At 36.4% G+C, this 14110-nt stretch overlaps 3 protein-coding genes and 1 non-coding gene across 4 annotated transcripts; 1 reads left to right on the top strand and 3 right to left on the bottom strand.

Moving 5' to 3' along the window:
• Window positions 1-41: 41 nt before the first annotated feature.
• Window positions 42-113, bottom strand: TRNAC-GCA (transfer RNA cysteine (anticodon GCA)). The gene has a single exon. It is a non-coding gene; the product is annotated as a tRNA-Cys (tRNA).
• A 689-nt stretch (window positions 114-802) lies between these two features.
• Window positions 803-4869, top strand: LOC111782190 (3beta,22alpha-dihydroxysteroid 3-dehydrogenase). The gene is made up of 9 exons (XM_023663013.2): window positions 803-1475; window positions 1755-1904; window positions 2181-2426; window positions 3299-3391; window positions 3471-3549; window positions 3630-3745; window positions 3816-3940; window positions 4009-4109; window positions 4217-4869. Exons 1-9 carry the CDS (start codon window positions 951-953, stop codon window positions 4243-4245), a joined length of 1464 nt encoding a protein of 487 aa, XP_023518781.2. The 5' UTR covers window positions 803-950; the 3' UTR covers window positions 4246-4869.
• On the bottom strand, window positions 4131-9846 carry LOC111782181 (nuclear pore complex protein NUP88). Its single transcript, XM_023663003.2, has 9 exons — window positions 9476-9846; window positions 9188-9342; window positions 8885-9007; window positions 7607-7751; window positions 7038-7099; window positions 6512-6725; window positions 5385-6323; window positions 5009-5258; window positions 4131-4752 (listed from the first exon to the last, which is right to left on the bottom strand). Exons 1-9 carry the CDS (start codon window positions 9758-9760, stop codon window positions 4484-4486), a joined length of 2442 nt encoding a protein of 813 aa, XP_023518771.2. The 5' UTR covers window positions 9761-9846; the 3' UTR covers window positions 4131-4483.
• Window positions 9847-10202: 356 nt separating this feature from the next.
• Window positions 10203-12163, bottom strand: LOC111782172 (uncharacterized). Its single transcript, XM_023662991.2, has 4 exons — window positions 11666-12163; window positions 11281-11564; window positions 10592-10724; window positions 10203-10422 (listed from the first exon to the last, which is right to left on the bottom strand). The coding sequence occupies exons 1-3, from the start codon at window positions 11925-11927 to the stop codon at window positions 10659-10661; spliced, it is 612 nt and encodes a 203-aa protein (XP_023518759.2). The 5' UTR covers window positions 11928-12163; the 3' UTR covers window positions 10203-10422; window positions 10592-10658.
• Window positions 12164-14110: the final 1947 nt, after the last annotated feature.

Raw genomic sequence — 14110 nt, 5'->3', positions numbered from 1 at the left:
GAAACTTAGGGAAGGAAAAAAGAAAAAAAAAAAGGTTGAAAAGGGCCCAACCGGGTTCGAACCGGTGACCTCTTGATCTGCAGTCAAATGCTCTACCACTGAGCTATGGACCCGTTGTTGTTCGTTGGTTGATATATTTAATGAAATTAAAATATTACGAATTTCCATTTTATTTATTTAAAAATTAAAACGTACGGCAATTTGATTGGGCTTTGGGGCCCAATACTTAAGTCCTTAAAGTCCCCCTTCAAGAAGATTGAAGCCCAACAACAAGTACGACATGTCGAACTCGATGGCCATGCAAGTTTAGATGATCAATTCAAAACGATAGTAGAAAATAAATCAAACATAATCCCCTTTCTAATTATCCTTATGTTATTTAAACACAAATTAGAAAGCAAGAATTAAAAAAGAAAAATAAAAAGAGGGATATTATAATAGGAACAAGAGAGAGAGAGCACGCACGTGCAGTGCAGGTGTGGCAGGAGGGAAAGAGAAAGGTCAGACATACCCATTGTTGATAATATTGATGTTGATGTGCTCGGAAACCTCCAAGTTTCTCAGCTTACACACGTCTGCTTCAGACCTCGTGTCACCTAATCATAAAGAAATTTAATTAGATAAACACGACTCTTTACATTGGTAGAATATTTACATAAGCTCTCATAACTTTGTTTTGTGCTTCCAAAAAATTGTCATACGAATGAGATAATATTGTTTGATTATAAACTCATGATCATTTTACGGCGGACGACTTTCATCCAACACTTTATCAGTAAGACACCCGTGCGCTCTGCCTCATCCCTGTTTTTCCCTTGAAAACAACAATTCCACACTTTCTCTCTCTTCATCTCTCTCTCTAAAGATCGGATTTTTATTTATTTCCCTTCCATGTCTCCAAATTTGGTCTAGAACCCATTTCCCCTTTTCCATTTTCAGTTCAATCCCCCATGGCTTTCTTCTTCTTCTTCTTCTTCTTACTTTTTTCCTCTCTTTTCGCCTCTTCTCTCTTTCTCTTCCTCCGCTCCGCCACATTCCGGCGAGGGCGTCTGCCGCCGGGAACTCTCGGCCTCCCCTTAATCGGTGAGACCCTTCACCTCATCTCCGCCTACAAGACTGAGAACCCCGAACCCTTCATTGACGAGCGGGTTCGCCGCTTTGGACCGGTTTTTACTACTCATTTGTTTGGCGAGCCGACGGTTTTCTCGGCCGACTTGGAGACGAACCGGTTCATTCTTCAGAATGAGGAGAAGCTTTTTGAATGTAGCTACCCCGGTTCCATTTCCAACTTGCTTGGGAACCATTCTTTGTTGCTTATGAAAGGTAGTTTGCACAAGAGAATGCATTCTTTGACTATGAGCTTTGCCAATTCGTCCATTATTCGCGACCGTCTTTTGGTCGATGTGGACCGGTTGATTCGGCTCAACTTGCAATCCTGGACCGGCCGGATCTTCCTCTTGGAGGAGGCCAAAAAGGTACTCTAAAACCATTTATTTTTTTCCCTTTTTTCTAATTAAAATGGAATTCCATTTCAATAAAAAAAAAAAAAAAAAAAAAAAAAATTATTATTTATCAATGTCGGGAGCCCCCCCAAGAGATTCCCGGCGCACGTTAGCAACAAAAACAAGAAAAAACCTATAATTCTATTTCCAGTACAGATCATGCAAGTTTTTTTTTTTTTTTTTTTTTTTTTTTTCTTAATTATGTATTTTTGTGTATATTAAAATAGAATTTAATTTTTGAAAAAAATTCAGATAACGTTTGAGTTAGCCGTGAAGCAATTGATGAGCTTTGATCGGTGTGAATGGACACAAAATCTGATGAAGGAATATCTTCTGGTCATTGAAGGATTTTTTACCGTCCCTCTCCCTCTCTTTTCCACCACTTACCGTCGAGCCATTGAGGTAACTTTTTCGAGTTGACCCGACACTAGAATTAGACCAAAAGGCATAATATTTACTAACATAGATGTTGACCTCAATCGTAAATAATTGAGATACTTTTTTCACGTAATAATTCTTTCATGGGCCCATATGATTTGGAAATAATATTGATATTATAAGTTCAGTGTATTCTTGAGATTTCATTATCAAACGTCACGTCATACATGAATTAGAGATACGACAAATGAAATGGTACATACGAGTATTTATTTAATTAAGTTAAGCTTTTGAAATTAGGCGCGGAGGAAGGTGGCGGAGCAATTGGGGACGGTGGTGCGGCAGCGGAGAAAAGAGAGGGAGGGTGGAGTGAAGAAGAAGGACATGCTGGGAGCGTTGCTGGCCGGAGAGAACTCCCTCTCCGATGAGCAAATAGTAGATTTCTTATTGGCTCTATTGGTGGCGGGGTATGAAACGACGTCAACTACCATGACGCTGGCCGTCAAGTTTCTGACGGAGACTCCACTGGCTTTAGCCCAATTACAGGTCACTTTCCGGTCCCCTTAATTTATTTATTTTCAATTATGGAATAGTGGGGGCGGAAAATTCCAATATCAATGCCATTTACTTTTCTGTCCTTCACTTCAACCTCATATCCATTATCTCTAATTTCAATATTTTTCTTTTAAAAAAAAACAATATATATATATATCTTGTGAGACCGTAGATCCTACTTGGATATTGATGATGTGGATTTTTGTATTTGTTTAAAGCTATCCACGTGCACCTCTTAATAAACTATTTTTTTTAATTGAAATTAGTTTATTATGTTATTTATTTATTTATTTATTTATGATTATTATTATTATTATTATTATTATTATTATTATATTGACTTAGATACATGAATTTAAAAAAAGAAAAAGAAGAAAAGAAACAAGAAAGGGTAAAAGAGTCAAAAGAGTGAAAGGGAAGAGATGGAAGAAAGTACATAAAATAGCAGAAGACAGAGAGAAGGGGATATTACATTATAATTAATATTTTTTGGTAAAAGTCAAAGGTAAGACCCAAATCCACTTAATTTCTTCTCTTTTTTTTTTTTTTTTTAATTTATAAGAAAAAAAAATGTGAAATTACAAATTTGGTCACTCTGTCCCGTCGCCTGAAATTACAAAAATACCCTTCTATTGTCCTCTACCCTCCTCCCGGGTCACCACCATCCATCCTCAGACGATATTTAGAAACTTTTAATGTTTTAGTAGATAGTATATAACTAAACTAGTTGAGTTGTGTTGAAGTTGATATATATTAGTACTAAAAACGATAATAGGGGCAAATTGGTAATTTGAGATTGTCGTGATTGATGTGGTTGTTGAGGATAATGTTGATTGAAACAAAAGGAATGGGGGTGGTTACAGGAAGAGCAGGAGAAAATCAAAGGAAGGAAGAAGGAATCAGAGCAACAGCTCCTCCAATGGAATGATTACAAGTCCATGCCTTTCACCCAATGTGTGAGTATGTTTTATACCCTAAATTAAATATTTTAATAATTTCATATTCATTCCTTTATTATTTCTTTCTATAATAAAGGTTGTAAATGAAACATTGAGAGTCGGCAACATAATCAGTGGAGTTTTTAGGAGAGCAATCACTGATGTGAATATCAAAGGTAACTAACTACATACTAATTCTTCGATCCTTATTATATGAATCAAACATACGTCTACCTAACAACATTGATTGATTCAGGTGGTTATACAATTCCAAAGGGATGGAGGGTTTTTGCATCGTTTCGTGCCGTTCATATGAACCATCATCATTTCAACGATGCTCACTCCTTCAACCCATGGAGATGGCAGCAACAGGTACAATCTGTCAAATCTCAATCCTCTCTATACTTTACCATTCCTAACTTTTATCTCTGCAACCGAGCAGAACGGCTTGGGGTCGACCACAAATGCATTTACACCATTTGGAGGAGGTCCGAGGTTATGCCCTGGTTACGAGCTTGCCAGAGTAGAACTCTCTGTTTTCCTTCATCATCTTGTTACGCAATTCAGGTATTAGTAATGTCTTGAACAAAGTTTTAAATATGGAAGCAACTCTACTAAAGATCTATGATTTTCAGATGGGTTCCAGCAGAAGATGATAAGTTGGTGTTTTTCCCGACTACAAGAACACAGAAACGCTATCCTATCTACGTCACCCGTAAGGACGAAACAACACAATGTAAAGACACTCATCTATGACTTGGGGTTTCAATCTATCTCTCTCTTGATCTTGTATGAATAAGATTATATGGTAAATTAATGAGTTTTAGTACACACAATATGAAGCAGTAACTCAAACAGTACACAGCCAATGAATCACTTCTCTCGGCGGCCACTTCCCAAGAGCACCAATTTTCTAGCCAATCAAAATCAAACACTGCCTTCTACCTACAAATCTTCTGGTCAGATGATCTCCTGGCTTCAAAATTCAGATGATTTGAGTTGAATATGTGCAGTATGTGGGGTTAGAGACAGGCTTCTTCACAGAAAGTCAGTCAGACAACAATCGCAATTCCATTGCACATACTCAAATACTCAAACACAGAGAAGATATCAGCATCGGTTCGCTTCCTTGCTTTTGATTGTAGATTCAACTAGTTTAACCTTTTTGGCATTCTCGGCATTGAGAAGGGAGAGTTTCTCAAGCGACGATTTGAGTTGGGAGATCTGAGAGCCTTGAACACAGGTGTTTCTCCTGTGAATTTTGTGCTGTTGGTTTACTAGATTGTTGTTCTTTGAAGAATTGGTGTACCTCCTTAGTCTTGCAGTTAGCGTATCGATTGAAGTATGCAAAGCATCCACCTCCACACCTGTAAAGTGGTCTGGATGGCAACAAAGTATTATCTTGTTATAATATGAAATTTATGAACTCAACTCTATATTTGGGTTTCTCTTCATTTTCAAGAAATGGGCAAATCTAAAAGTTCGAAGTTCATAATATATTTAAACCCATTTCTTCTATACATGCTTAACTAAGTAACCAAACACTTCTCACCCTTTCAAATATCAAATGAAATTGATTTTAATAAGTCATAAGCAAGCAAACAGATTCAAGTATCGTGGCTGAGAATTTATTACCAAGTGTCGATTTGAACTCTCTTTCTGCTTTGGACAATGGCCTTTTGTGAGCTCCTGGCAAGTTCTTCAACCGATGTATCCGTTCTTCCAGAACATTGTGCAGTTTGATTGCACGTTCTATCCTGTCCTCCAATAGTTCCTGTTTCCCTCCTACTTTTAAGAGCTTTTGTTGTGCCTCTCTTAAACGAGCTTGCTGATCGTCAATTAACCTCTTCAACTCGGGCCCATGCTGCTTGAGCTCATAGTATACCTGCAGGAGGTAGAAGGTAAGAAGGAAGGGGAAATTTTGATATTACACACACAGCGCTGAACTATCTAAAATTATCTGAAGAAGTTGACAAAACACTTCATAGTTCTGCAGTAAATTTGCAATTACCGTGTGTGCATACTCCACATAATTTTCATGGAAGAGCTTGAAATACTGATGAAGCATGGACCGACCTTCGATCGAATCAGCAGTCACAGAACGCATATTTGATGAGGATTGAGGAAGGAGAACCACCTTAGGTCCGCTGAGAAGATTTTTGCTTATAATTTCGGATCTTTCACTTTCGTTCTTCTCTCCTGTCGCTGTGGCAGCTAATTTCCCCTCATTTAGGAAATTGCTAAACTGAACTGGGACTTGAAGGTTCCAAGTCTTCATTTCTAGAACAATACATTCCTGAGAAATGGTGACTCCCACAATCCAAGAATATCCAAATGAATCGGATAATGAGGCAAAACCACAAAGCGGAAATGGGTTGGAAGTGTCTCCCTGGCAGGTATTCAGAACAGGATGAACAGAGGGAGTTTTCATAGTCTGGTCCTGTCCTCTGCTTTGACTTGTGAATGGGAGAAAATGCAATATAATTGAGTCTATACCTCCATTATGAAGAGCATAAATTCTTTCATCCATAAGTTTATCGACAAACATCATTATCAGAGAACATCTCTCCATCTTCTTTGGAAGGGCCAGATCTACAATAGCCAGTCTCAGCAAAGGGGGAGGGAGCCCCAACCAAACTGTGTAATCAAGTGGTTGATCAAGCTTCACCTCGGAGAGCTTCCCGGTGATCAGTTCACATATCATAGCATGTCCAAGAATATTGTCGTTCGGATCAACATGTACACGTGGGGGACTACCAAGATTCCAGACAGGTTGAATTTCATCCGCAAGGGCGTCTATCTGCAGTTGCCCACCACTCCACGCTGTCACAAGAACTGAGTCTTTGCTGATTAGCTTATATAGTAAACTTACTGCACGACCTTCACATTCTGCACCTTTAATTGATATATCTCCTTCATTTCCATTATTACATGCTCTCCTCAAAGGCCCCTGGAAGACCATGTCATATGAAGATTAAGGATTCCACTAAACCCAGAACTAAGAGTATACTACAACCCATGCACATGCCATACCACTAAAAATTTGATAATAACACACACACACATATAGATATATAGATATATATAATCTAGGGACACTGCCAACCACCAAATGCATCCACTGAAAATGTCTCATACCTGCAATGCAAGTGACGCATCAAATAAAGCACAAGGATGGGCTACTATCACAGTCATATCTCCTCCATCTGTTGCTTGAACTAAGTTTGGAAAAGTTTCTTCCAACCAAGAGATTGCAAGACTGGAATTACTGACAGCTGTTGGATTGGCTGATTTTAACCCAAAGGACTGAGCATCATTATAAATCTCCAATATAGATTCGCACTTGTAAGTGCTGTCAAGGACAAAGCACCGACTTAGAGATAGTAATATATATAGTTCTATCCATTAATCGACTTAGAAACCATAAGGCACTAGTCAGACACAAGATTTTCTTGTAGTTCAAAAGTGGAAACTTGACTCATCATTTATGATTTCATGATAGAAGATGGGGGAAAGCATCCCCTCTGAATATCATCTTGACATGTTTTACACAACTAAATATGTGAAGAACGAGAAACAAATAAGTGTCTGTCTTCAGTAATTGTAATTGAATGTTCTTGATATCCAATAGTCATTTAAAGGATAGATGTGAGAAATTGAGTACCTTCTAAATGGAACAACAGGGCAGAGGATGTAAATTGAACCATCGCTGAATAAAACGAACACCTGCAGGTATAGTGCGTGAGTGGATTTTTTAAATTGTAATGTTGGTCCTTAAACTGTTTAAGGGATGAATCTTAGCCACTCGCCATGGTATAATGAAGAAAGCAACAGTTTTTCATGCATTGAGAAGTAGAACTAACATCAGATTTAAGATCCTACATATTGAGAAGTTTACTGAAATATCCTGAATGTATACATTTTAATGCATAGCAAGATATAAAAATTTAATCTGGCTTGAGATTACCGATTCTAAAGGCATAGTGGTGCACCAAATGGACAGAACATAGAAAGTTAGTAGAGGAGATTGCAAAAAAAGTCATAAGAACAGGTTGAACTTTTGATTTATGTGTTGACACAACATCAAATTAATCATAAAAAATTTAGAATGCTCAAAGTAAATATCTGGGCAAGATAAAACGGAAAGCCAATGAGATAAGTTTTCATCATTATAAAGAAAAAATATTAAATTATCCAAATTTGAGATGACAAATTTCCAATGAATGTTCTTACACTGAACTTATCCCACAAGTGATCTCCCCCAAATGAAAAATCAACAGGGCAGATTGACGAGGCATTTTTAGATTGACCAGGTTCCACTGGCTGTAGATAATATTCTTGCTCTGGTTGCACACCATCTGCAGACAAATTGAAAAGCCTGAAAGGAAAAGGAGTTGAACAATAAGCCACCCCAGATCAGATGTTCAGGAAAAACTAAGTTGCAATGGCAACATTTAGAAGGAATTTGATTTTTATGGTTAATCAACCACGCACGTTGGAGCAAACATAGACAAACTTCATATTTTGAAATATCAGCACCATCTCTACAAAGAGGAATCTTATACTTAATTATTTGCAACAAGCTACATATAGTTTTCTGAATGCAATCTTGAACGAGAAAAAGGGAGTCCATTCAGGACAGGTGATCAGTGAACTGTTCTTAAGCCACAACCGGAAAAGGTGAATAACGAACAAAAATTCTACTCTCCATTCCCAGTAGACTAGTAGTAACAAGATTTTGTCAATGCAAGAGAAAGAGCAAAGAGAAACCATCAATAACTCTGAAATAAAACTAACTGAAAAATGAACCATTCCCCATACGGATGTGTAAGTTGAAACCTAGCCCACAAAGCAACATGAATATGAGTTTAAGTTGGTCTTAAAAAGATTGACAGACCCCAAATTACCAATTTCTATAAACGTAAGAAAGCAGGAAGGGGAGAGCTATGTAATGAGTAGGGGACAGGTACATGCCTTCGTAGTTTTGTGGAGCCCAAAGAATAATTTTAGTTGAGAGGAGAGTTGTGAGGTGAGTTTTTCTTGGGTTTTAAGGGAACCTTCAGCAAAGAGAGGAGGTATATTTTTGGTATCGATAGAAAGACTCGTGCTTTGAGTGTCTTGGAGGGTTGGGGGGTTCTCAAATCTCCCTTTGTTTACTGATCCGTTCATAAAAAAATTGAGTCTCACCAAAGACCTGATCAAAATTTAGCCCATGCAGTTATATTTGGGTCTTTGGCATTAAACATGACATTATAAGGACATTGGTTGAAGCCACATATTGAAATATTTGACAGGAATAACAACAAGAACTCAAGCAGCAAAGCATGACTCCAAACCTTTAAAAAGCTACAATATGTTGAAAACCTACCCCTAAGCCTCGATGATTATACTCAAGTTGACTTGTAAGGCCCATAAAATGTCTAACTAAGTATTCAAAATGAAATTGCAGTAGATATAAGCATTTCCTTCATGAAATATGCATAAAATGTCTTTATTCAGGAAATTTAGTACCTGAAAACAGAATCAGATGAAAGGACTCCAAGATGGAAGTTACTATATGGGTGCCAAGAAACTTGAAGCGTGCGTATGACATCGTGGTCACCATTGTAGATTTGTGGACCAACTCTAACAGTCCTGTAAGCAATTGACAGATTCTTTAAGAAAGAACTTGGTGGAAAACGTGTTATGACATCCTTTTACATAAAATGGGAAACATAAGAACAAGACGTATGAATCTTTGAAGCTTAACATAAGCAAACAACAACATATAAGAAAAAACTTAAAGCATTAACTAAGGCAGTGCCTCCTCCTCACCTACAGATGACAGTGCTACTATCTCTGGTCGAACTGTGACCATAGAGGTACATTATCCACAACCCGCCTGGACCCACAAGGGCTATTGCCGATCCATTCTTATTGATGGAAATCTTATGCACCACGAAGTCGAGTGGCACATCTGGTTGCAACACCTGTTCAAAGCAACTGAGATTATGAAGAATGACTAGAAAAAATGGGGGAAAACATAACATAGAACAGTTCAGAACAAAGGGATTTGCTCTCTAAAATCTGCTTCAGAAAGAGAAACGAGGGAAGTGAACCGACTTTAGAAGGAGAAGCGGCGAGGACGGAGGTGGGTTCAGGTTCTCCGAGGCGGATGGAAATCCGGTGCAAGCAAAGTTTAGTGGAGTCCCAAAAGTAGAGACGAGAGGCGCCGTCCGAGACCAGAAGGCTTCTGAGAGGCGGAGAAACAGAATCGCCATAGTCGACGGCAGTGGCGGCGGTGAAAACGGGGTGGGTCTTGAGAGGAACCCAATCGACGTCCAGTTTTGGGGTTAGAGATCGACGGGGTTCAGAATCAGCTTCGTTCAGGTCCACATTATACCTCATCGTCGTTCTGGAACCGTGTTATCGCCGATCTTGCTCTCGAATGGAGAAGCCGAAGTTCTTGTCGAAGTTAGAGGCGCATTAACTTAGCTTTGATACATTTTTTAAATTAGTCATTAAATTTTGAAAATTTACATTTTTTAAATTCCAAAATATTAGAAACATAATTTAAAAAAAAAAAAAAATTAATAGACATATAATTAAAATCAATTAATTATAAATAAATTAAAATTATCATTAAATTTTTATTTTATTTTTGAGCTGATATTGTTTTCTCCCCGTCTAATTTGCTTTTAGATGTTATTTACGTATCTTAAACGATCTTTAAATATATTCAGTGACTATTTAATTATATAACAATACAAACAAACATCTTCAATTTCATGAAAATTGTATGTCGGCAAAAGAATCGAGAGGGAGATTGAAGCTGAACGAACCATCATAATAAGATCACAAAAGGTTCTTTACCATTTTATTTGTTCTGATCCAAACTATACATTTTACATCACATAAACTTGATGCTTAAATATGAGGTAAATTTATCGTATGTTTCTATATCACCAGTATGACCCAACCAACAAATTTACAGACAACATTAAGATGTTAGTAAGCTTTGCACCTCCAGAATCTCCAAAACCACTGATTTCAAGTCATTACCTAAAAATCTGTATCACAAAAAAACAGGTTGAAATCAGATCCCAAATAAGATTGCTTCGAGAATGAAAAACTTGTGTGCACTTTCTCTATTCTCAACGTGTTTAACATAACTCAATTTTGTAATGTTTTTGTTGGCGGATGTTAAAGAAAATGTGTAGAAATTTTTCATAACCTCACCTGAATCTGAAGACTGGGGTGAAACAAGTTAGATGGAAACAAGCTTTGATCTCCTGAGATGGTGTTTTTACTTCACTCTTTCCTCTTGAAGAATCTTTTGGTACCTAGGAAAACCACTATTGCAAGCCGAAACCTGAGACAAAAACAAGGAAAAAAGTTAGTTTGTGATAGAGTAACATCGCGTCGGTGATGAGAGCCGAAATCAGTTAAAAGTAGTAACGATCTAGGCATATAAAGACAACTCTTTTGGTATAAAAACTCGTAGGAGCTAGAGTCCAAACAAGACAACGTTATAATATGGAGAGGTCCATTGTTCTAACAATAATCAATCTCTCAGAGTCTTTTCTATGTAATCTAGAAGAAGTTGGTCGACAATAATTAGGAAGGATAACGTTCTCCCAAGTCCTTGGAAGCTCAGCTTATGATATGCCAAAAGGTGGCCTCAGAAGCACATGGCATATGATCAAGAGCTTGATGCTATTACAGCTCTATGACAACTACGATTGAATATAATTGCCAACCCATATCAATTCTCTTATTAAAAAGATTATCAATCATGGAGAGAATATCATAATGGAATAAATAAAGATTAGTTTATATCAATAATTCATTGACATAGTCATAAATAAAGATTAGTTCAAAAGAATTTGGAAGCAATGTTTCTCAGAGGCAAAACATCGAACACTTACCGCTTCGATATCAATCTTGTAAACCAGAAGCTTCCTCCTCTCTCTGCAACTCGTTCTATACGCCACAGCGACATGTCCAACAGCCAAAGCCAAAGAGCACATAAACAAAGCCACTTCCATGCCTCTCGCATACCCTCCTCCTCGACGGACATCCGACAAGCCACCATCAAACACAAACGAAGCCTTCAACGAAACATAAACCAAAGAAATCACAGAACAAAACGTCGTGATCCCCAAATACGGCCCTCGTGAGAGCCTGGGTCCATCGCAAAAGCTATAAACACCTACACCCAAACAGAGGAATTGAATCAAAACCCAATCCCAGAAACAAACGAACAAACAAACTCAATTCCACCCACATGGGTGTGTCTTAATTAGAACTTACAAATAATTATGGCGGATCTGGCGAATGAAATCAGGGGGATATCGATAAGGGAGGATCGAAAATCGTAGTTTTTGAGATGGGAAGGGAGGGAGTTGAGGGAAAAAGAGTAAGGGTAAAGAGAAGCAGAGAGAAGGGCATCGGCAATAACGAGAAGAACAGGGGCAGAGAAAAGGAGAAGGGAAATCAACATGGTGATTAAGAAGAAAAGGGTCTTGATTCCTCTCCATAAACGCTTCGATTTCTCTTCCTTTAAGAAACCCATTTGTCCGAATTGGATTGCTTCTGCTCTGTTCTTGGGGGGGTTTTGCTCTGTTTCTTTAGAGCTCTGGCTTGCCCTGTTCTTGGTGCTGTGGTGGTGGGTATGTAGAACGAAGGTGGGTGAAGGAAAATGGGGAGTCGGACATTTTTAAGCTCGTCAAAGAAGAGGACTAAAGAGAGAGAGGGGGGGAAGTTGTTGACTCAAATTGTGGGCATCGCAAATACCTTCAACATTACACAGTCCAAAGGGAACTCCTTTTATTTTCTGCGTGTTGCGCCCAATTCCCCGTCTTAACGGCAATACCTAGATAGGTTACCCTCACATTTTACTCCATCTTCAGGAAAAACTTGTAGAGAAAAACTCAAAGAGAACAATATCCTCCGTCCTAAAAGGGATGGACAAGAGGCAGTATGTCAACAAGGACGATAGAGCCCGAAGGAGATAGATTTGAGAGGTCCGATATCAATTAGAGAAATAATAAGTGTCAGCGAGAACGCTCGATCTCGAATGGAGTAAATTATGATATCTCACATCAATTAGAGAGGATAACCTTATGGAAACTGGGTCCACAAAGGGATGAATTGTGAAATCTTACCACCTTTATAAGCGTGTGAAAGCCTAAAAACGTGTTAACAGTGGCTTGAAGAGTGTAATAATATGACGGTTGCTCTTTTAATTATCACTCTATTTTATTACATTAATAATTTAAATGGAATGATTTTATATATATTATTTACTCTTTTAAGAGAATCATAAATCTTGATTTTAAGCCATGTGATCACGTGGATCAATTTTTGTGATTGAGAATTGTAATTATTTGGAGTGTAATATAATTTTAATATTTAAATCACATCTTAATCAATATTTTAATTCCTTTTTTCTGACTGGATTAATCATAATTTAATTTAAATTTAACACCTACTTCAATATATTCTTTAACGTCGTCGTTTAAAATAATACAATTTTTTAAATTAATTAAACTATATATTAATTTACTGAAATTTGTTAGATTAAAAGAGTGGTTGGATTTGGTATTAAGATCCGTTTATTCTTATCTTAACCAATCCATTTACATGAAATTAAAAAAATATATGGAGATCTTAGTCTCGAAATATTTCACAAATTTAACCATTTTTAATATCAATTAATAAAAAAAAAAATTAATTACTCGTTCAATTATTTTAAATTAATTCATTAAAAATAAATAAATTATGAGTCTTTTTTTTTAAGTGAATAATTAGCTAATTTCTTCTCGAATAAAAAATTAGTATCGTCACAAGGAATGCTAACACGTTTCATTTATTATTTTTATTAAATTAAACAAATTTCCATCATCAGCATCAATATTATAAAAATAAATTCAGAAAAGATTTAAATTTTTTATTAAAAAAATTAGATTTTATGAAATTAAATATATCTATATATATCTTTTAATAAGTTAGATCATTGCGTGTGTCATAAAGCTTGTGGAATTAAGATTGTGTACGTAACAAGATAATCAAAACCCACAATTTTTTTATTTTTTTTTTAATTTTAGAATTTCAAAGGAAAAAAACATTTTTTTCTTGTTATACCAAATAATGATCAAATAAAGTCAAAAATGGATGTTCCACTCCGACACGTAGACGATTATCTCGGTATGAGTCAAAATTAACAACTGATATTATAGTTTTAAAACATGTCTCTAAGTATTTACTATAAATACAGATCGAAAAAATCTGACCAACTACTCTTAATGAATTTTTAGATAAAATTGAAATTATGAAGTTACATAAAGGTTTAAAATTAATTTGTGGGAAAACTTCGACTTCAGAACCTACTTTAGACACTATGAGACACGTTTAAGTTTGTTGTATATCGATTATCGAATCACCACATGATAAATTTGATCAAATTTCAAATTCTAGGGTTAGGTCATTTAATAAATCCAAACCTAAGATGGGATAGTCCACTAATCTTCCCCTAACTAAAGTAACATTTAATTATAATTGACAATTGATTAATCAATCAATAAATAAGGAAACCAAATTGTCTATCAGCTATTTTACCATAATATAGATACTAATTTGATTTTTTTTTTTTTTTTTTTAATTTGGATGGATTTTTAGAAATATAAGTTTCTGTAAATAAAAATATATTATTTTATCATTCTTTAATTCTTTATTTAATGTCGGCTAAATTAATAA

This window comes from Cucurbita pepo, chromosome 1, assembly GCF_057944985.1.
Source record: "Cucurbita pepo subsp. pepo isolate OVF chromosome 1, ASM5794498v1, whole genome shotgun sequence".
In the NCBI taxonomy this organism is placed as follows: Eukaryota; Viridiplantae; Streptophyta; class Magnoliopsida; order Cucurbitales; family Cucurbitaceae; genus Cucurbita; species Cucurbita pepo.
This window is presented reverse-complemented; position numbering and strand designations above follow the sequence as displayed.